Consider the following 22,774-nt stretch of genomic DNA (forward strand, 5'->3'; position numbering starts at 1 on the left):
AATTTTATATACTGTAATGTTTTACACATAGGTTTGTATATTTTTAGACTAATATTTAGGGGTAGGGGTTGGAGTTGCTTAGGTGGGGTTTTAGGGAGGTAGAAAACATCGGTTTTGGTTGTGTGTTTTAAATTACCTTTCTACAGATAAACTTCATAATGTTAAAAATGTAAGTAGGATTTCTTCCAACTGCTACTCTAAACTTGGCATGAGGGGACTGGGGTCACCCATGTTGCCCCGGCTCTCTTGAAGGTCGCCAGTTGCTCCCCTGTGATGCTGAGTCCAGACTTCATTTAATGCAGAGCTTTCCAAACTGTGTGTTGCGACACATCAGTGTGTCAATTGCAGTGTGTAGGTGTGTCGTACAAACCTTGCTCGCTTCTCCTGGGGCTGGAAATGGGTTAGTTTAACCTCCAGTTTGCTAGTAAATCTGAATTACTGTGTCACGAAATGATGCAGATCTAAAAAGTGTGTCACCAACATGAAAAGTTTGGAAAGCTCCGATTTAATGATTCACATGAAGCCTGTCTTCACCACCTACTGGGCTACAGAGACCAGTAGAATTATCCCACCACATTTTTGAGATCTAGACAAGACATATAGAGTGAGATAGTCTACCTGCCTGAGGCGGACCTCCCAAGTCACACATATTTTATAGCTCTCTTATATCATGGTTTCTTCCCACAAAGAATCCCGGGAGCAGTAATTTGTTAAGGGTTTTGACCTTCCAGAGCTACCGTACTCAGCACCCTTAAACTACAGTTCCAAGGAGTCTCCCTGACACTTAAAAGTGGAATAATAGTGCTTTAGCTGTATGGTGTGGATGTGACCTTAAAGAATGGGGCAAAGTTGATTACCAGAGAAGCAGGAAAGAGAAAACCAGGTACAGTAAGGAGCTTTCATTTTTATTATTATTACGTTTTCTACAGCAATATCATTAAATACAGAGCAAAATTTGCCCCATCCCATTTATTCCCTTCATCTCAGCCCACCCCACCCCAGAGCAGCTATCAGGTTATCCACCCCCCCCCACCCACTTGATGCTAAGTCACTCTGGGCCCTGCCCATTTGTATGTACTTTCCTGAAAGAGAGGGATACAGTCAGGTGAGAGGGCCTGCTTGTGTTATTGTCTTTTTTGTTGGTTTAAATAACATTTTCTCGCTTAAATACTGAGCTAAGAGAGCAACTAATGAAGAGGCAAAGGAAAGTCACCAGCTTTAAACTGCAAGGACCCCCCACCCATGCTTTTTAATAGCTGTGCAGGAAGGAGCAATGCCAGCTGAGTTTGCCTCCCAACCGAGGCAGAATGGAGAATTTGCAACCATTTAAATGGTCTCCCTCTTAAAACAGCTACTAAAAGGCACACAGATCCTGGCCTAGAAACTCTAGGATAGCAGCAGACTCAAAGGAGAAAGCTCTCCTGGAGGGGTGGGTCAATTTAGAACAGAAGTGGTGCTCTCCCTCCTCCAAGCACTGCTGGACTCCCATTTCCCCATCAGCAAGTCCAATGGTTGGGGATGACTGGGGTTGAAGTCCATCGTCACATGGAGGGGGCCAGCTTGGCTGCCACTGAGAGAATGGCTCAAATTCCTTACTCTTCCACCACACATGCCACGTTGCACCTGCAGCTTAAAACCTTCACCAGGAAATAAGGCAGCTCCATTTATAGTGCTTACAGGTCTAACGTGATTTTTAGTAAGGTCACACGATAGAGTGAGGGGTTGGGCTAATATTTTCCAGCACTGATTTATGGGGGTTACTACAAGGGAGAACTTTAATTTACACCGTCCATCACCCATACCTTCATACTCCCAATGCCATACTCCTCCCAGCAGACGGAAAACGCCTGGAATCAAAAGTCCCCCTAGACTGCACTCCCGTGCATCGGTCTGATAGAAACAGAGACAAACATTCCAGGGAAATTTGTTGTCCAGTGCAGAATGACCCAGAAAGTGCAACGTCCAGCGCTGAAGGCCAGCCATTGCTGCTCCACAATGCCTTGCTATTGCTCAGTCCAGAAGGAAGGGGAAACAGCAAATGCCATGTAGTCAAGTTTTGTTGATAGAAGAGAGTGGGTGGTAGTTTTGCTTGTGTGACAGCACCAGCATCCATGACACAGGAAACTGCAGAGATGCTACTCCACAGCTGCCTTCTTCCCCTGGCCGTAAAATATTTTAGGGGGGTTGGAGAGGGAAAGGGCAAAACTGGCAACAGCTGTTCTGTGCACAAATGACACAGCCCCAGCGAAACAACTATGGAAAGACAAAGAATTCTAAAGAGGCTGCTGTACATAGGCAGAGGGGAGACCGGTGAGGTTGGGTGGGGAAAAGAAGAGAAGAGAAGAGGGAGGAAATGGGGGAGAAGAATTGCATAAGTGGAGGTTGGGACTTTGAAAAAGAACAGCGATTCCCTGAGGCCAAAACAAAAATGCAAAGCAAAGAGATGGGGAGAAGACCACAGCGGGAAAAGAAGAGAGACACTTCACATGGCAAAGGGTAACTGTAGGTGCCCTGGGAAGACCCAATTCTCCCTTCTGGGGACAAACAAATCAAACTGAATTGTTGGGTAACTCAGCCCAGGCACAGTTCTCTCAGAGGTTTGCTATAGTAGGGTGTGGCATTGCTTATTTAGGAGCACTGTAAGAAGCCTCTCTCTGCCCATTCCTTTTTTGGGGGGAGGCGGGTTCTGAAAGACACAGATTCCTCCTCCCCGCCAAAAGAGATACATTCTTAGCATTCACAGGAAGGGGGCAGTTGAAAAACATATAGTGCATACAGTATATGGATGAGGAGTGCAGCCTAGGGGTACCTTGGAGCAGGTGGGATCACCTTATCCTTTACAAGAAGCTAAACTGCTGGCAGAGGAGATGGACAGATGGCAGAGTTAAGAGCCACACTCACCCTAGCAAACTACAGTTTCTTTTCCAGCAGCAAAGTACAACAACGAGGGTGACAGCAGCATGCTGTGTGTGTGTGTATGCGTGAGTGCATGCACACGTGTGAGAAAGTGTGTGAGAAAGTTGCACACTGCTCCACACAGGGCAAATTGTGACGGGACATCCCTGTAACAATGGGGTGGGAGGTTCATCTGCTGCTAAACACGGGCGCAAGTGGTCACAGGCAGAGCAGCAGGGAGAGAGAGACAGAGAAAGAGAGAAGGCAGAAGGTCGGACGTGGCCCAGGTCTTCAACAATGCAACGCAGGTGCAGGCCAAGCTGACCCTCACGCCAGCAGAGAGTTCCGCCGAGAGAGGTCTACGGTGCTGGCGCTAAGGCCACGGCTGTCAGATAGACTGCTGGATGCCTGGAAAAAGGGAAAGGGTCAACATGTCAGAGACCTTTTTCAGCCAGAGGGCTGCACTGCCTTGTGGGCAACCATTCATGGGGACAACACCTCATGCCAGTGGTGGGGAGGGGCAGGGGCAAAAGTGGGTGGAGGTATGGGTGCAAGGCATACTTTTGTAGAACAGGCCAGCCACTCAAAAGCCAGGGCTTTATAAACGTCATCCCTGACCCTTGGGCTATGTTGACTGAGGCTGATGGGAGTTGTATTCCCATATTTGGAGAACACTGCATTGGCTACCGCTGCCTTGAAGGCTCCCAAAGATTTAAAGTAGGGGTCAGCAAACTTTTTCAGCAGGTTATATGCCCCACATATATCCCAGAGATGCATTTTAAATAAAAGCACACATTCAACTTGTCAGGGGGCCTTCCTACAGGGAGCCTCCTCCCCTCTTGCTGACCAGCACTTCGCCCAGTGAGAGCAGCAGCAGTGGGTCAGGTGAGGGGAATCAGGAAGTTAGCGGGATGGAGATGTCAGGGCTCAGCGATGTTGGAGAGCCCCTGCGCCGCCAGGAACAAGAGGTGGAGGGGAACAGGCAGCCCCTTCTGGTGCCTGAATTAAGGCGTGCCACCAAACGTAAGGTCGGGAGGAGGCGTTTCGGGGTGCGCAAACTCTTATGCTGGTCCAGAAGCCAGAAACGTCCACTCCCAGATTCTGCGAGTGACTGAGAGGTCATGTTCTTTGCTATCTCTGCACTGTAAATACTATGTACAACAAAACTCTTAAAGACAGAGCAGTCTTAGACGTTGTTACTCAAGAGTAGCCACAACAGCACCCTTACACAACTCATGTAAAAACACCAGGCAGGCCCCACAAATAACCTAGAGATGCATTTTAAATAAAAGGACACATTCTACTCATGTAAAAACATGCTGATTCCCGGGGACTGTCCACAGGCTGGATTTAGAAGGCGATTGGGCCAGATCCGGCCCCTGGGCCTTAGTTTGCCTACCCATGATCTAAAGCAGGCACCCCCAAACTGTGGCCCTCCAGATGTTTTGGCCTACAACTCCCATGATCCCTAGCTAACAGGACCAGTGGTCGGGGAAGATGGGAATTGTAGTCCAAAACATCTGGAGGGCCGAAGTTTGGGGATGCCTGATCTAAAGCACCCAGTCTTGGGTGGATGAGTCTGCTTGCTGTGCCTCTGCATGATCTTTTGATCTGAATGTGCCTTCTCCCAATCAGCCTCTGCTGGGGGTGGAAAATTCTGTGGCGCATCTGCACTGGGTTTCATTACAGAGATGCAACATAAATTACTATCCCTTGTATATGAGGTTGCCTGTTGTGCTTCTGGATGGGTCCCTGCTCTGCCCTTTCAATCAGGGCTTTGGTAGTGGTTAGGAAAGAACCTGTGATTTCTCAGTAACCACACTTCCCTCCCCTACCCAACAGAGAAAGAACTCAGAAGGGAGAGAGAGGCAGTCTGGGTTTTGCAGTCTGTGTGCATACCTGGCTTGCCTCCTCTTCCACGCTCTTGTTGAGGAAGTTGAGAGAACTGGCCCGCTTCATCCTGCAGAGAGACAAAATAATAATAATAATAATAAGTGCCAAAGGAGTTAGGCCTTTTGCTCACTGATCTATGGCTTTCTCTAGGGTTTCAGGCATGTGATATTCCCTGAAGATGCCAGGGTTTGAACCTGGGACCTTCTGCATGCAAGGCAGTTGAGACACAGCCCCTTTTGATATTGACTAAGGGTGTTGCCTTCATGCCCTGGTTGTGGGTTTCCCCAGAGACATGCAGCTAGCTATATACTGCTGAAACAATCATAATAAAAAATGGGCTGGCTAGACCTTGGGACTGGTCTTCTCTTAAAAGCATAAGCCAGTCTGCAGCAGATGCTGCCCACCCCAGGTCCCAAAGCAGAGCCACCAGACGGAAGACTTACCCTGGGTTCCGGGGCTCCTGCGGGCTGCTCCCCTGCAGCTTCTTCACCAGCATCTCGCTGCTTCGTCGCAGGGCGTCACGCAGCTTCCCAAAGGAGCCGCTGCGTCGCAAGGCTCCAGAGCCCGCCTGGGAAGGTGGGGAGAAAAGCAGAAAATGGATCAGCACCAAATGCCTAAATCAGCTTCCTGTTCCCACAGAGGCCAACCACATTCATTGAAGGGAAGCTTAAACACAGGGCCCATGGCCAAAGACTCCCCACACCTTGTTGGATAGGATTACACTGAAGTGTCCTCCATTTTAGGGTTAATTTGTAAAGTTTTGCTGCTGCTTACACTGGACCACTCAGCCGCTCGGTCTTCCGGGTCAATCCCGTTTTCACACTTGTTGGAGCTGAGGACCCCCTCGCAGTTTGATCGGTGCTCGGAGCGGTTCCCATCCTTCAGTAGTTCTACAACCTTGCTCTGGTTAATAGCGTCCATGCCCTAGTTGGAAGACAGAGATTATCTACAGGGGCATCCAAGGGCCAGATTGCCTATTTAAACCAGCAGGGGGGAGCAGATTTGTTTTTTATCCCCCAGCACACGCGCACACACACACACACATTTCCATCCCACTGCTGGAACAACACTGCTTATCCTCAGGGGCAGTGTGTGTGAAACGATAAGTGCTGTTTTGCCTTGCTTCTGCTGCCACTGCCTGCTCTGTGTCTCCACTGCAAACCCTGCCGCATCAAAGTAGCACCACCATCAGCGCTGATTTGGGGCGAGATCTCACCCAAAATCATGTGAGATCTTGTGAAGTGCACAAGATCTCGAATGAGTTTGGGTGAGATCTCATTCCAAATGGCTGCGATCTTGCACCAAATCAGTACTGATGGCGGCAGGACACCTGTGAGCATTCCACCTGGGTGTTTTTTTTTTTGTCTGAAGCAGCAGGCTCTGCCTATCCTTCTACCGCCAACCACCATGATGCAGCACTTGCCTGCTTGCGGGTTTTCTGAGCACACTCCTCCAGCGTCTCTGCAGCCTCCAATTTCCCCTGGCGCCGGTAGAGAGCACCCAAGCTTTTCAGAGTCGTGTTGACTGTGGGGCTGTGGGTGGAAAGGAGAATGCAAAGACAGATAGGTCAAGAGCGTTCTTTGTACCCCTTGCACTTTTGCTGTCCTCAAGGAACTTTTCACAAAATAAAGTTTCCATAAAGGGTCAAATTTGTGTCTTTATAATCATTTCAATCAATTGTCTTGTTTCCTGTTCATTTACGCATCTTATGACTGTCCTAATTGCAGTTAAATTTCTTAAAGCTGCTGTGTTAAGACAGACACACTGGGCTAAAATATGGTCTCTGTTTAAACCACTGGATTGCTTTGCCCAGCAATAGGTCACCTATGCTGTTTCTACACTTTTCTCCAGCCTTTTCTCTGCATTACGGTTGCCAATACTGTTGTACTTGCATTGTTTCTTTTATGCAGAAACAATCTTATATGATAAGTTGTAAAATACACATGTTAGACAACACAGTTAAGTACCAGTTGCTGGAAACTACAGGAGCAGTGAGGGCTCTTGTGCTCGGATCCTGCTTATGGGTTTCCCAAGGCCATTTCATTGGCCACTGTGAGAACAGAATACTGGACTAGATGGGCCACTGACCTAATCCAGCAGAGCTCTTCTTATGTACTTAGGTTCACTCATTTTATCAAGACAGTCAATGAATCCTAACCATTGTGAAATAACCATTGTGAAATAAGGAAACTATGTCTGCCTTAACTTGCAGCAGCAGCAATTTCACTCTTCTTCTTCTTCTTAAGCATCTGTCTTCTCTTTCATTTCAAGCTCCTAGCCCAGGCATCCCCAAACTTCGGCCCTCCAGATGTTTTGGACTACAATTCCCATCATCCCTGACCACTGGTCCTGTTAGCTAGGGATCATGGGAGTTGCAGGCCAAAATATCTGGAGGGCTGCAGTTTGGGGGTGCCTGTCCTAGCCCCAACTCAAAGCCAGGAGCAACCTTTTAAAAACCTTTTAAAAAGGAAAGGGGGGGGCTACCCCTTACCTGTCCACCTTGCAGGCTTTGTACCAGCTGCCATACTCCCCATAGGGGGCGCTGTCTTTCTCCTTGCGCTTCTCCTACGGGGGAGGCAAGGTTAAAGGTTAAAGGGCAGGGTGTGTGTCAGAAAGGCTTGGATCCTCCCCCAAGGGAAAGTCGGGTTCCCTTCTCCCTCCCAATGCAGAGGTACCTTGCTTTCCTCTCGCTCTTCTGCATGCATCCAGATCGGCTTATTCTCTCCTACAAAGAATGGTGGTTGGGGGAGAACGGAAAAGAACTTACAGCAGTGAAGAACCTGCCTTGAACCAAGGCAGATCATCAGTTCATTTTGTGGGACTCCTCGGGACATTAAAAATATTTCTTGTACATTTGCATAATTATAAATAAAAGCTTGATATAAATTTGTTATAAATAAAACACGATCAGGGGGGTTGGGTGGGAGGGTTACGAAGAATCCACATTTCAGTGCACCAACCAATTTGCCAGTCACGCTCTCAGCCTAACCCACCTCACAGGGTTGCTGTGAGGAAAAAGGGGGAGAAAGGGGAGAACTGTGTATGCCAGCTTGAGCTCCTTAGAAAGGTGGGAAACAAATGTAATAACAAAAACAACAACAACATTAAAACCTTGTGGGCAAAGGCACACTGCTTTGCCAATCAGCTGATAGTCAGCGCTGGCAAAGGGTATGCTTTTAGCGGTGCCCCTTATCAGCTCATTGACAGCAGCCACAACCCCCCTTTTGTCCCAGCTGTGTCTTTTCCTGCCCCAAACCTGATGTGCATAAAATAAAAGGAAGCAACCCTCCTCTGTACACATGAGGTCCCACCACCTGTTCCTGCACTCACCATTGACTGAGCCGAACTCTCTCTCGTGTGCTCGGGTCAGGATGTCCTTGTATAGGGCCTCAGCATCCTTGTATTTGCCTTGTTTGAGGTAGCAGGAGGCCTGTGGGGGCATATTCTGAGGTCAGATGAACAGGCTGTGGCAACAGGGATCAGGAAACATCGATGCCTAGTAAAAGCTGGATGCTACATGCACCAGAATTCTCTACTAGCAGCATAACTCTATGAAGTGCTGTCCTTTCGCTTGCAGAGAGAAGAGGCAGACTGCACAGGCCAGTATTCAACCCAGCTGGCCAGTCAGGGGATTAACCTGCTTTCCAGTGGCGTGGCCAATGATTGCAAAGAAAAACAGCAGAAAGGCACCAGTCAGGAGTAGGCAGGGGAGGAGGATGGAAGGATTCCAGGCGCACCTGGACGTTGCCCCTCCAGGGCAACGGGCAAATCAGGGGCTACAGAAGCTGCCGTTGTCTAGGAAACATTGAACTAAAACTCCCATCACCCCCTGCTGGCTGGGATTGATGAGAATTGTAGTCCAACAACATCTGGAGGGCTGCAGTGCCCTGGGGCCCACAGTAAACATCACACTGTTAAATGTCACAAAATTAATAGAACTTTAAAGCACTTAATACAAACTTTAAAGCATGCTATCAGTGTTCTTCAGCCTTGGGTCCCCTGTTGTTGGGACTAAACCTCCCATCATCCCTAAACTAAGGTGTCTGGGGATGATGGGAGTTGTAGTCCAACCAAAATCTGGCATGGAAGAAAACTGCTTCGCATAGATTCCACCCCATCCCCCTTAATTCATCCCCACACCCCCCAAAGGCTTCTCTTGGACTTTTTCAATCAGCCCCTCTCACCAGGTTGTTTTTAGTTTTGGCCACATTGGGGTCGTCTGGCCCAAGGCGAGACTCGTAGATCTCCAGAGCGCGGCGGTAGTAGTACTGAACCTCCTCGTACTTGCCCTGGTTTTGGCAAAGGAGAGCCAAGTTGTTGAGCTGCTTGGCCACATCTGGGTGGTACTTCCCCAGCACCTGAGAGGTTGGGAAGAGGAGACACTGATCACTTAAAAAAGAAAGAAAGCAAAGTTTGTCCATGTTACAGGTAGGTAGCCGTGTTGGTCTGAGTCGAAGCAAAATAAAAAAATTCCTTCAGTAGCACCTTAAAGACCAACTAAGTTTTTATTTTGGTATGAGCTTTCGTGTGCATGCACACTTCTTCAGATACACTGAAACAGAAGTAACCAGACACTGATGTATATTCAGAGGGTGGGTGGGGGGTGATGGGAATGGGTGATGGGCTGATAGGAGTGGTAAACCTGTTGATGACTGTTAACGACTGTTAATGACTGCAATTGGTCTTGCGGGGGGGGGGGGGGAGCAAGGGCTGAGGTGCTAAGGAAACCTTGTCCATGTTATTGCCAAATCCCAGTTCCCAGTGCTGATCGTCCAAACCATCAATTTCACATAGAAAATTACTTTAAACCAGATCAGGCTATTCATCCCATCTGACTGGCAGCAGGGGTTATTCCCTGAAAATGCCACTGAGGATTGAACCTGGGACCTTCTGCATGCAAAGCAGATGCTCTGAGATGTGGCCACTCTCCCAAATAAGATTCTAGTCCTCAATGTTCTGAATAAAGGAGGACAGCAGACAATGAAGAGCGCGGGGGGGGGGGAGAGACAGCCTGGAAGAGACGGGGTTAAACAGAAGCAACTTGTTTAACAAGCGCAGTGCATGTACTGTAATTTTTGTCAAGGGAATATGACTTTGAGCAAAAGGGTGGGGATGAAGATCTCTGACAACAGAACAGCAACAAAGGTATGTAGAGTGGGGAGGGTGAAGCCATAGCCCACAGGCAATGGCTCTGCAGGCCACGGACTTATCAGATCTTCCAGCCTTTTGTTTTGTTTAACAGTTTTGTTTTCTTCCATATTTTATTTGTTTATATCCTGAACATTTCCCCCATGCTCATCAGGGTAACTTGCATCAGAAAATTTTCCAGTTTGCGTTGGGAAACAATTATGATATCCTAGAAAGTGACCTAATTTACCATGTTCCTTTTACTTGAATTTAGTACAAGCTAAAAACTTGATAGCTGAGAAGCTTGCCTTATATTGTGTTCATAGTTAGCATCCATGCATTGTAACTGATGAACTTTGAAAAATGCAGAAAAAGAAAGCATGGGGGTGGGTGGGGGGGGGTATGCCCCAAGTATTGCTGCCTGTAGCAGCTTTCTTTAAGTACCTTCTCTCGGATCTCCAGAGCCCTCTTGCACAGCGGTTCTGCCTCCTTATACTTGCCCCGCTTACCGTACAGCACGGCCAGATTGTTGAGGGTAGCAGCCACCTAAGGATGAAAAGGTACATTGTACAACTCAAAACTCTAGGATATGATTGCTGTGTGAACCTCAGAAGTCTACTTCCAAACAGGATATCACAGCAGGCTAGCAGATTCAGAATCAAAGGCGATCCATTAAAGAAAAAGGAGGCAAAGAGAGGATCTAAGGTACTAGTCCTCATGGTTATCGAGGGGGAGGGGGAACCTCAAGCATCCAGGTGGTTTCTGCTAGAGGCTCTGAAATTATTTATTTATCTAATAAAATTTATACACCGCTTGATTGTTTTTAAAAAAGACCTCAAAGTGGTTTGCAAAAAATCAGGGCTCCTCTGCACTTCCGCTTATCCCGTGCAAAAAAAACCATGGGTCCAAGCAGTTTTCGGTTTGCCCAGCCGCTTTCTCCGGGGAAACCTGCTCTTTACTGCTGAATCGGAGCAAACATCAATTCATGGAAAACCCAACTGACATTTGCTCCAATTCAGCGGTAACGAGAATATTTCTCCGGGGTAGGGGAGGGGACGAGCCCTAGGAAAGGAAATCTGGGCGAGTTCGCTCAAGTGAACGGAACTCAGCAAATTTGCCTGCAACCCCACCTCCCCACTCATGATCACCTTCTATATGGCCTTCCACCCAAACTTTAAATCACTTAATAAGGCCCTGCTTCAAGTTCAGTCTTCCATAGGAGCTAGCTTGGCTTTCATAAGAAGCAGAGCCTTCTCAGTGGTTGCCCCAGAATTCCTTTCCATGGGCCCTCTCTTATGGCACTTCTGAAACAGGTTCAGAATATCTTACTCTGCTGTGTTTTGGGGGAATTAATCATTAGCAACAGTATTTTATTGTTGCCTGAGTTATGGATTTAGTTACTTCAGTTCTTAGGTTTTTTAATAACCCAAAATGCTTTTATATACACTGCTTTGAGCGTGTCTGCTAATAAAGCAGTGTACAAGTTTTTAAAAAAGAAAAAAGAACAGGGAATGTGTGTAGGACTCTGTCCACTGCATGTGTGGCCCTCACACTGACATTGCTAGCACCCAAAATATTCCAACGTTCTTGAGAGGGAGAGAGCATCGGTGGAACTGCGAACATAAGGAACAAATGAGATATAAACTTATCCCATTTCCTCCCGATGCATAATTTCTTCCACCTGCAGAACCTGAAAATGCTTCCGAGTGCAGAGAACCAAGATTCAATGTGGGTGCTTACGGCAGGGTGGTCCTTTCCCAAGGTCTTCTCCCGGATGGCCAAGGCATCATTGAGAAGATGAGCAGCCTCCTTGTACTTATTTTGGTCCCTAGCAGGAAGAAAAATAAGTTATCATTTGGACCAGAGAATTCCAAAGCAAGGAGTGCCTATTACCAGTTTAGGCTGGTACACCAACTATGCCCTTTCCTGGCCAGAGGTAGCTTAGCCACTGTGATTCAATGAGTTGGTAACCACAGGACTGGACTACTGTAATGAGCTCTATGCGGGGCGTCCCATGCAACTGGTGTGGAAGTTGCAGTTGGTGCAGAATGCTGTGGCCAGGGAGCCGAGTGGTTTTCCCTGACCCATAAGACTGGGCCCATTTTTATGCAACTGAATGGTTTGAATTTTTGTTTCATTTGTTTTTAATATGCTTTTATAAGTCTTTAAACTGCTGTTTTATTGGTTTCAGGTTGTACTTTTGTTCTGATTATATTTTTCATTTTTATACTGTATTGATTTTTAAAAAATACTAAGCTGTTTCTAAATGCTATTAAGAACATAAAATAAATTATAAAAGCCCACATCTGAATGTACAGTACACAAAAGGCATGGGGTACAGTCCTTTCTAGATTGCACAATGTCAGGCTAGGGGGTAGCTTCTGATCACGTCTGAATACTGTTCTGCAAGGAACCTGGAAAGCTAGTGATCTTCCTGACAAGCTAACTTTCCAAATGCAGGGAGCTTTTCTGAGTTTCTTTTCTTTCAGCATAAGAGAGCCTGCGAATAAGCAATTCAATAACTACAGCCTAAAGTGATACAGTCTCAGCAGGGCAGCTCCACACGCTTTCTCTGCATGTCCAAGTTAGATCTAAGGTCAAAAAGCAGTCCCCTGCCCTCAGCCCAAAGTCAGCCAAGCCTCACACCTGTAAACCAGCGCAAGAATATTCAGCATGGTAGCCACATCGGGGTGGTCATGTCCTGAGGTCTTCTCAAGATCCTCCAGTGCTTGCTTGCAGAGCGGTACAGCCACCTCGTAGCGCCCCTGGGAAGCATATTGGATCACCAGGTTGTGGAGTGTCCGTAGCCGTGCTGGAATCTCATAACCACCATGTTGGGCTGCTGCATCTCCACTACCATGTGTCTGCCCTGAAGAAATACATTGGCATCATCAAAGGAGGTGGGATCTGCTGCCCACACTTCTCCACAAAGCAGTTCTTCAGTATGCTATACATACACACTCAAAGCAGGTGTATATACACCTGCAAACACACAATCCTGAAACACAAACACCTACACACACTTAAAATCAGACACCCCCAAACTTCGGCCCTCCAGATGTTTTGGACTACAATTCCCATCACCCCTGACCACCAGTCCTGTTAGCGAAGGATCACGGGAGTTGTAGGCCAAAACATCTGGAGGGCCGCAGTTTGGGGATGCCTGCTTAAAACGAATAGGCAGCAGGCTCAGGACAGAGAGCTAGTGGACTTCTCCACATAATGCGCCATCATCCTATGGAATTTATATGATCACAGTGTTTCATGGCTGGAATTAAGAGCTATGTGAAGGAAGAGAAGTCAGCCTAAGAATTTGGTAAATGCATGGGACAAGGGGCCTGAATTTGCATATTCTCCTCTCCCCTCCCCTTCCCCTTTTCAATTTGTCACGTCTTTTAACATTGTACACATGAGGGGCAGGGATTGTCTAGTTTGCTACTGATATGTAAACCGCTCTAGCTGCCTTTTCAGATGAAGAGCAGGGCAAAACTGCTTTCAAATAAATAAATGATCATTCCTTTCTTCTGTCAGAGTATATTAACCAACCTATTTGTGGTTGAGATATTGAAAAGTGTTTATGTTTGCTAGACATGGGGAGATGCCCAACTCAGTTTTACTCAGAGTAGACCCACTGGAATTAACAGGCCTAAGGTTAGTCATGTCTATTAATTTCAATGGGTCTACCCCAAGCAGGACTAGCACTGCCTACAACCATGAACATTTTTAGTTTCCTCAATTTTTTCTGGAATTCCAACAACTTTAGGGTTTGCCCAGGTCTTGTACTTTTTACTCCATACCTGTGATCATCTAACTTGAAGGTGGGGGGAACTCCTGGCCTTCTAGATGTTCCCTCCTTCCCATCACCATGCTGGATAGGGCTGATGGAAGCCGGGAGTGCAGCAACATCTAGAAGGCCACAGGTTCCCCATCACTAATCTATTTCCCTGGTGATCTCCTTAGCTGTCAGATCAAGTCATTCTTATACAAGATATTTGCTCCTAGGTATGTAAGTATTTATTTCTGGTCAATTGATGTTAACAAGGATGATGACTCTGATGCAGAATACTCCTAAACAGAACACTCCTTGCCATTCCAGCTTTAAGCTTCTAGTCCTCATGCAGTTATTGACAGCCTGGACTGAAATGCTGCACTCTGAAGGCCACTGTCTCTAATCTTATGGCTCCTTGTCGTAAGAACTGACTTGCTGGATCAGAATGGTCTACTTAACCCAAGGTAGCTCACCTTGTCCCTGGTCATCGTCGTTCGGGAACAGATCATCTAAGGAGTCTTTGCCCGTCTCCCCATTCTTCTCATCCTGGGCAGAAAGAAAAAAAGATAATGGGGGCTTGAAACTCTCCTACTGTTTCAAGGGCAAAAGGAAATGGTAAGAATGCCTAGCACCACCCAAATCACCAAAGCTCACACCTCTGATTCAGTCATTGGGGACTGCCAAACCTGCAGTGTTCTAGTCCCCATTTGCTGATGTTCATGTATAGCAAGGATGGGGGAACCTTTGGCCCTCCAGATATTACTGGACTACAACTCCCATAATCCTTAATCATTGGCCATGCTGGCTGGGGCTGATGGGAGTCTGACAACATGCAGACAGCCACAGGTTCCTCGACCCCTGATTTAAGGTAGATGCTACTGTTGAGAGGGCTGGAGTGGGACTTCTCTTTACCCATTTTCTCCACTCCCTGCCTAATTTTATATACCATTATATTATATTATATTATATTATATTATATTATATTATATTATATTATATTATATTATATTATATTATATTATATTATATTATAATGTCCTACTTGCCTTTTCTCTAAACTTAAAAAGCCCCGAACGTTGTAGCCTTTTCTCACAGGGGAGTTGTTCCAACCTGTTGATCATTTCCGTTGCCATTTTTCTGAACCTTTTCCAGCTCTACAATATTCTTGGTGAGGTGAGCAGAACTGTACACAGATACTGGGCTCTCTCAGGTACAAGGACAGCGGAGGAAGAACACAGCCACTGTGACTTTTATTTTGTTTTGTTTTATTAATTACATTTTTATACCACCCTTCATCTAAGGATCACAAGGTGGTTTACAGTATAAAAACACAACAATACCGAACATAGTAAACAAAAGCAATACTCTTCCCCCCCCCCTCAAGTTTAAAAGCCAAAGGTGTGGGAGAAGAGGAATGGTTTTGCCTGGTTTAGGCTAGTAGCTAATGATAACCTTATCGTTCATAAATCTGTCTGCCTGTGTTTGTTTCTGCATCCAATTCAAGGTGCTCACATTAATGTTTAAAGCCCTACATGACTTAGGCCCCAAATGCCTGTAATGACGCCTCCTTCCCTACAGATCTCTCTTGGCTGCTGAGAATGGCAGAGGGGGCCACCTTGGCATTTCCTCTGCCCTCAGAGGTTTAGGGGCCTTTGACACTTGAGTTCTGTGCTTTTAAGACATACCTTATTTGTATAATGTTAAGTTGTTTTAAATTGCTCTTGTGTTCTAATGCTGTAATCTGCCTTCGGGCCTTTGGGCAAATGGCAGGAAACAAGCAATCAATCACCAGCCATCTAGGTTGGTGGACATCGTAAGTGCAGCTCATTCTCTAAATATGGAGGGTCATGAGTAGGAGAGTGTAGGGTTGAGAAAAATCAGAAGAAGAAAAAGAGAAGGCTCACCGATGGCGAAACATCATCATCAAATTTCTTAATCTGGTTCATGAACTCCAGGTGCTTCTTCTCCTCCTCCAGCTGGGCCACGGACTGCTCGCTCCGCTGCAACTTCTGCTGGGTCCCAGCCAGCTCATCGCGCAGCCACTGGTTCTCCTGCACCAGGCGCCGCACCTGAGCCCGCAGCTTCTGCTTCTCCGACTCCACCGCGCTCAGGTGACTGGAGAGGGCAATGATCACCTGTAACCAGAGACTTAGTGTGAACACAGGCCTGTGAAATTCCAACTAGGAAAGGGGACACAGGTGTCAAAGGAACACTTGTGTTAGGGACACTCTGGCCCTCCAGATACTGCTGGGACTCCCATCAACCCCAGTCAGCTCAGCAGGCACTGAGTGATCCAGTCAGTAAGTCATGCAGTTTAAAGTGGGCATTAACTCTTCATTAGTAAAAACATGATCTTCACAGACTTGGCTGAGCGCCAGGCCTAACAAGCACAGCCATTCATTCCCTCTAGGCCTTACTTCATGAAACTAAAGGTCTCCGCCTCCCCACAGCCGTCTAGATCTCCTCTCCAGGGCTTTCCCCAAACAATCAGAGACTGCTCCTGCGTGCAGCCAACCTCTCCTCCACGCTTTTCATGACTCTTCTGGCTCTGGGAGACAAGGGAGGAGGGGAGCTTGTCACAGCAGGTGGGAGAGACACCTGTGACTCTTCACCAGCTGGACTTATCTGTGCCTCTTAGCCTCCCTCATCCCACTCTCCTGCTTCAGCTTTGGTCTCTGAGCTTCTCTCTGCCACAGACTCTCCCAGCTCCTCTTCCCACTCTTCTCCCTCTGACCACTCATTGTCGCCACCGCTTCCCAGGCTCTGAGCTTTCTTCCCTTTGTGGTTCCCCAGCTGGTTCCTCCCACCATTTCTCTGCATCCAAATATCCAAAGGGCCCACAGGGTTCCTCATCCCTGAACTAGTGGCTGTTACCTGAGCCTCCCCAAGGCCCAGCTCGATGGCTTCCAGAGATTTGCGCAAAAGGCTGGCCTTCTCCTGGGCAGCGCTTGTTTCGTGTTGCTGCTCCAGGCGGTTGACGGTGTCGAGAAGGGCGGCCAGCAGCGAGTGGTGCTCAGTGCGCAGTGTCTCCAGGCCTTGCACCACTGCCTTGGTGCCCAACACAATCTCATCCTGGCTCATCTTCTCCAGCTTCTCCTCGCGGGGGTACAACATGGTCGCCATCACTGAGCCTTCACAAAGTGAGAGAGAAAGAAAAGAGTATGGTGGAGAGAGTTGGAATAGGTCCACTAAACCAAGGTTGTTTTATTTGTCTTAATAATGATGGCTCTGTCACACTCTTCCTCAAAGTAGGTCAAGGTAGCACACATGGCCCCTCCTGACAACAATCCTGTGAGGTAGGTTAGACTGAAAAAGGAAGCGCAGAAACATCACACAAGTTGGTTTTCTTGTCTTAGAGGAAATACATGACTTTTGCTGGTATACGAGTGCATGTGAACAAGTGAATTTTTATGGATTAATTAATAATTATTATTAAATTTACATCCCACCCTTCCACCCAAAGGAGCCCATGGTGGCAAACAGACAAGCAATAAAACAATGAGAACCTCTTAAAAACAGTTCTGATACAGATGAAAACTGGGATCTTAATCTCTATTTAAAAGTCTTGTTGCAAGGTCATCCCTAGCTAGCAGGATGAGTGGTCAGTGATGATGATGGAAGTTATAGTCCAAAAACAGCCAAGTTTGGGAAACCCTGCTCTAAAGCCTAGGCACATGAGAATGAACATTACTACCTGCTATTCCCACATGGGGGAGCCACACGTACCCTTAGGCAGCAATCCTAAAACAAGGGAGCAACCCTACCATCAAACAACCACAGTGGGATTTGACTTCTGGAGTGCCGAGGACTGTGCTCTAAGTGACCCAGATGACACCTGAGCTTTGCATACCTGTGGCGAGGATGTGGCACAGGGTGGGGTTTAATTTGAGGCCAGGCTGAGCACCAGAACCTGTTAGGTATGCTCGAGTTCAACTTTGGAATGGTTGTAGTTACAACGCCGGGGCGATGAGTCACAGCTCCATCAGGAATGAGGAAAAAGGTCTGGCAGAAGGTGCAGCTGGACCCTCCCCCAGCAATTCAGGAATCAAAGAACATCAGAGCCTGTTGGATCAGGACAATGGCCCATCCAGTCCAGCATCCTGTTCTCACAGTGTCTGCCCAGATGCCTATGGGAAACCTGCAAGCTGGACCTGAGAACACCTGGTATTCAGAAGAATCACCGCCTTTGACTCTAGTGAGGCAGAGCATAGCCTCCATGGCTAGCAGACACTGATAGCCCTCTCCTCCATGAAGTTATCCAATCTTCTTTCAAAGTGACCCAAGTTGGTTGCCATGACTGCCTCCTGGGGGAGCGAGTACCATAGTTCACTATGCGCTGTGTGAAGGGGGACTTTCTTTTCCCCCAATTGAACATTCAGCTTCATTGGATGCCCACGAGTTCTTGAGTTATGAGAGAGGAAGGAAAACTTCTCTCTCTCCACTTTCTCCACGCCAGGCATGATTTTTCTAAACTTCTATCGTGCCACCTCTTCCTCGGCTTTTTTTCTCCAAGCTCAAAACGTCCCAAATGCTGCATCTTTCCTCATAGGGGAGTCACTTCACCCCCTTGATCTTCTTAGTTGGCCTTTTCTGAACCTTTTCTAATTCTACCATTTTTGAAATGAGGGAAAGGAAAAGCGGGAGAGAAGAGGGGCAGAGGGAACCCCCCCCTTTCCTCCTGTCCGGCTGTCATTGCATTTCCCGGCTCCCCCAGTAGGTGGCTGGCTCAGGCCCCAGCAATCGAGACGCAATGCGGCGTGGAGTCCCGTGCCCAGCAAACCAAACCGAAGCCGCAGCGGAATAGGGATCGCTTTAACCTCTCCCACGCATGCACACACAGAAACACAGGATAGAATCAAACACACTTCTTTTCCCTTTAAGTTACCAGACTGCCATGTCTAACAACTCACTTTGACCCTCTCTACTTGATCTGAGAAAGCGCTGAAACTCAGAAGTCCTTGTATCCAAAGATGAGAACCGCACTGATCCCTGCCCAAATTTAAATGAAGTGTGCTCTGTCCCCCACCCCACCCCCAGCCATATTTGCTTATAAAAGGATTTCTCCCTCACAGCCTACCCTTTTATTTTCAATCTCCTTTCCATTGCCCTTTTAACAGTGTCTTTATCAAGAGGAGAGGGGAAAGGATGAATGATGGACTGGTGCAACCCCCCCCCTTGAAATAAGGAAGGAAATGCTTTTGGTCAGAGGTTTAAGAATCTTTTGAGAAACTTTGGGCAGTTTCTTCCATTTTATAGGATCTGCTATTTACCTAGGGCAGGTACAGAAAACAAAAAAAGGAGGGGGGACGACACAAGAGATATCCACCCATCCACTCCACATCACAAAGGGCAAAGCATTGCATATCTGTTCTTTCTCTCTCACACACACCTGCCCACCCCAGTTGTAAAGTATTCTGCAGATTTGATTTTCCACTCTGGGGCTTTTTAAAGGACAAAAGTTGAGATTTCTGTACTCTTTTCATCTCTGATTTTGTTTAAAGGAAATCCCTCTTTACCATCCAACAAGCATGTCCGTCATGTCGAGAAACTGGATAGTCAGGATTTCTGATGAAGATCACAACAAAGAAAAAAGGAAGAAACAAGACCTGAACTTCTGAACAGATGACCTTTCCTTGCTGTGTGCTCTGGTCCATGGGGTCACGAAGAGTTGGACACGACAAAACAACAATGCATACATACACACAGCATTAGGCCCACACAACTGTAGATAAGCACCTCCAAAATCAAGTGTAAGATGCAAGGGAGATATAAGCAAGCCCTCAAGAGCATCCTATGTGCCTTTCCCAGAATTCTTGGCCTATAAAAACATCTCTTGTCCAGAAACCTTTCCTTTTAGCCTTGGATTATTTCTGGAAATTGGGGGACATGGGGCTACTTTGTTGTTCCACCCCCTCAAATTTATCCCCTTTTACTTGAGTTCTTTCCAGAGCAGGCATCCCCAAACTTCGGCCCTCCAGATGTTTTGGACTACAATTCCCATCTTCCCCAACCACTGGTCCTGTTAGCTAGGGATCATGGGAGTTGTAGGCCAAAACATCTGGAGGGCCGCAGTTTGGGGATGCCTGTTCCAGAGCATTGAAATGGTACTGACTCTGAGGCCTTCACAGCTTATTTTTTTTAGTGTTGGGGTTCCACTCCCCCTAACCCAGCTCGTTTCTGTCCTCTGATGTTCAAGGGGTGATCCTAATTCATTCAATATTATCCGCTTCACCTTCTCCTCATCTCCAATTAGACTGGGTTGTCTCCCTAGCCTGATCTTCAGGCTGGCAGTCTTCATGAATTATGGGTTGTTACCAATTCACCCCTTTCTCCTATTTCAGCCACCCCCTAAACCTTTAGGAGGATAGTCTCATTGGTTGCAGAATCCCTCTAATTTATTGGGGTTTTTTTTTCAATCTTCCTGCTTTTCACCCTTTCTTTTCCCAACTTCTTAACCAACCCACCATGCCTCCTTTTCTCTCTGCAGTCTGTGCCCAACCAGTTAGCAACACTCCTCCTCTGCTGGCCTTGACTGTGCTCCTTCAAGGTACATTACGTCTCTCCTCTCTTTGATCATATTGAAGGTAGGGTACACCTGTCTCACTTTTTGTTTATTTTTATTTAGGAGTATTTATACCTGCCTACTAACCAAAGTTTATATTATATATTAAAAATAAAATAAAATAAACGGTGATACAAGAGTCACTACAGCAGAGCAATGATATATACAAGTCTCCATTCCTCTTCTCTGGTGGCCCAGCAAATGCCCTTCTGCAGGTGGATCTCCTGCTATTCAAATATCTTCTCACCTTCACACATCACCTATATATACCCCCCCTCTCCTGGGGGCCTCCATCTCTTCTTTCTGGGGTAAAAGTTTCTGAATCTCCACCATCTTAAAGGGAATTATCTACTTCAACTCCAGAGGCATTTTCATCCATGATTGATTTGTGGCGGGGGGGGGGGGGGAGAGAGAGTGCCAAACTTTACGTCCGTCACCCTTTCATTGAAGGGTGGTTGTCTCAAATCAACCCACAAGGTACCCTCATCTCCCCCCCCCCGAAAATACACACAATACATTAGGTCCCATATTTTGGACACTCTGCTGCCCCTCTTGCTACAATGGTGCCCCTCCACTCTCTTTTTATCGAGAGAACTCTAATAACTTCTATCTCCCTCTACTCTATTCCTGCTAGCTGAAGATTTGCAAAAGCCTCTTCTGATATTTCAGTGTTATGAGGGACTTAGGGGGTCCCCTCTTCTACCTACCCAACTACCTTCCTTTTGGGGAATAATTCTCTCCTTTTCTCTAGTACCTCTTGTCTTGAGAGGACTCACCTCTTGACCAACTCCTCATCCAGCTGGTGGAAGGAACCCCTTTTGGTTTAGAGAGGCCCTCATCCTTTTAAGAGTGTCTAATTAGCTCCCCCACCCACAACTTCTGAATACCCAACCCTGTCTTTATTTTTTGCTGTGCAGGGGAATCCCTTGCAAGGCTCCCCTCTAATCACATTCCTCATTCTCCTGGCTTGGGAAAACTTATCCCTCCATTTAAGAAGGTTTTGTCCTTGCCCACTCCATCCCACCCCCCCATCTTTTTGGAAATGCAAACAAACATCTATCTTAGGTCCCTCTCTTTCGTCTGGGATAACTCATCCTCCCCCCCCCCCCGCTAGCCACCCCCCCCACTCACAATGTGTGTTTCTGGGGGCACCTTTATGAAATTGGTGGGGGTATCCTCTGCCTGCCCCATCGGCTTCTTCTTGAGAAGCCCTTATAACAAGCTGAAGGAACTCGCCCACCTGTCCTCCACTTGACCCCCATTGGAGGAAGCTTTGAGAAGGAAGGACCACAATTTACTTATTCTTGGGGTGGGGGTAGCAACACCGTACAATCCTCTGCTGAGGGAATTCGCTCACCCACCTGCACCCCCCATCTCCATCTTCTGCGAGGGGCAGTTTTTGCTCAAGAGAGAGGCCACCTCTCACTTATATCCTGGGCGGGGGATACATTCTGCCCAACCACCCTCCCTCCTTTTCACCCTAAGCGTGTGTGTGTGGGGTGGTGGTGGCCCTCTCTGCATGACCCCCAACCCCTTGTTTTCACCCCATTGGCGTGGGGGGGGGAATTTTACATGGCAGAATGGAGACTCCCTGCCCAAACAACCGGGCACTCGGGTAGCTTTTTGCTTGGGGGGGGGGACAGGACGACTCGACGAACGACCACCCACCCACCCTTCATTTTCATCCTATAGGGGGCTTTTACTTGGGGGGAGGACGACTCCTTACCTGACCCCCCCTCCCCTCACATACTCTCGTCGCGACCACCCACCCCCTCCTTTCCGCCATATATGGGGGGGGGCTCTGCCCATCACCCATCACCCATCACCTCAGCACCACCGCCGACACGACACACGACACAACGCACCTGCGGGCGCCTCCCTCGCCGCCACCGCTTCTGCTCTTTCTCCAGCCACCGGCGGCCTCACATCCTTCCCGGCAGGCACTGCGGCACCGGCAGCCGCGCGGCCCCGCCCCAAAACAACCGCCTTAAAGGGGAGGGGGCAAGCTTGCCCGCTGCAAGTTGTTGGTGGCGGGGAGACCAGGGAAAATAGTGCCGGAGGACAAATAAGGACGAGCGCCGCCGGTCCTTCGTAAAGGGGATGGGAAGGATTCCTTGGGTTCTCTTTCCGATGTCGTTACCAGTTTACTTGGTGCTTTTCCTTTTGTATCTTTAATAAGTAAGCACGTGTTTTTTATATGTCAGTAAATGCGGCCGGGTGGGGTAACGGGCCCCTACTAGCTGAGGGGGGGGTTGTTATCCCCCACCTTGTTTGAGCGGGAAACTGCGTGTTTACGAAGAAAAGTCCCGCTGTGTTTAAAGGGGCGGGGGCCTCTCATTTTATTTATTCGCTACATTTTATCGTTATCGCCTCATATCAGGGGTTCTCTGGAACAACAACAACATACATACAAACAGAACGCAAATTGCAAATTTATTCTTAAAACGGTGAGTCACCCGGTCCTATCCTAGGCAAGTTTGCTCCGAAACAAATCTTCGTGTGCGATGTGGTTTAGCGCCCTGCTAACG

The 22,774-nt window shown here is 47.6% G+C and overlaps 1 protein-coding gene across 1 annotated transcript; it reads right to left on the bottom strand.

Annotated features, from left to right (window-relative positions):
• Positions 1–624: 624 nt before the first annotated feature.
• KLC2 (kinesin light chain 2) lies at positions 625–22,186 on the bottom strand. Its single transcript, XM_035097953.2, has 16 exons — positions 22,112–22,186; positions 16,559–16,815; positions 15,589–15,819; positions 14,158–14,230; positions 12,562–12,784; positions 11,656–11,743; positions 10,360–10,461; positions 8,973–9,146; positions 8,119–8,218; positions 7,464–7,513; positions 7,280–7,353; positions 6,212–6,320; positions 5,563–5,712; positions 5,232–5,356; positions 4,795–4,855; positions 625–3,303 (listed from the first exon to the last, which is right to left on the bottom strand). The coding sequence occupies exons 2-16, from the start codon at positions 16,805–16,807 to the stop codon at positions 3,223–3,225; spliced, it is 1,890 nt and encodes a 629-aa protein (XP_034953844.1). The 5' UTR covers positions 16,808–16,815; positions 22,112–22,186; the 3' UTR covers positions 625–3,222.
• Positions 22,187–22,774: the final 588 nt, after the last annotated feature.

This window comes from Zootoca vivipara, chromosome 17, assembly GCF_963506605.1.
Source record: "Zootoca vivipara chromosome 17, rZooViv1.1, whole genome shotgun sequence".
Taxonomy (NCBI): domain Eukaryota; kingdom Metazoa; phylum Chordata; class Lepidosauria; order Squamata; family Lacertidae; genus Zootoca; species Zootoca vivipara.

What these genes read in the sequence shown, in the direction of transcription:
- KLC2 (XM_035097953.2), bottom strand. Translation starts at nt 16,807, where the DNA reads ATGGCGACCATGTTGTACCCCCGCGAGGAGAAGCTGGAGAAGATGAGC. An exon ending in ATGATGATGTTTCGCCATCG is followed by an intron (nt 14,231 to 15,588) that starts GTGAGCCTTCTC and finishes CTTTCTGCCCAG; the next exon opens with GATGAGAAGAATGGGGAGAC. An exon ending in GAGCGGCTGAGTGGTCCAGT is followed by an intron (nt 5,357 to 5,562) that starts GTAAGCAGCAGC and finishes CCACCTTCCCAG; the next exon opens with GCGGGCTCTGGAGCCTTGCG.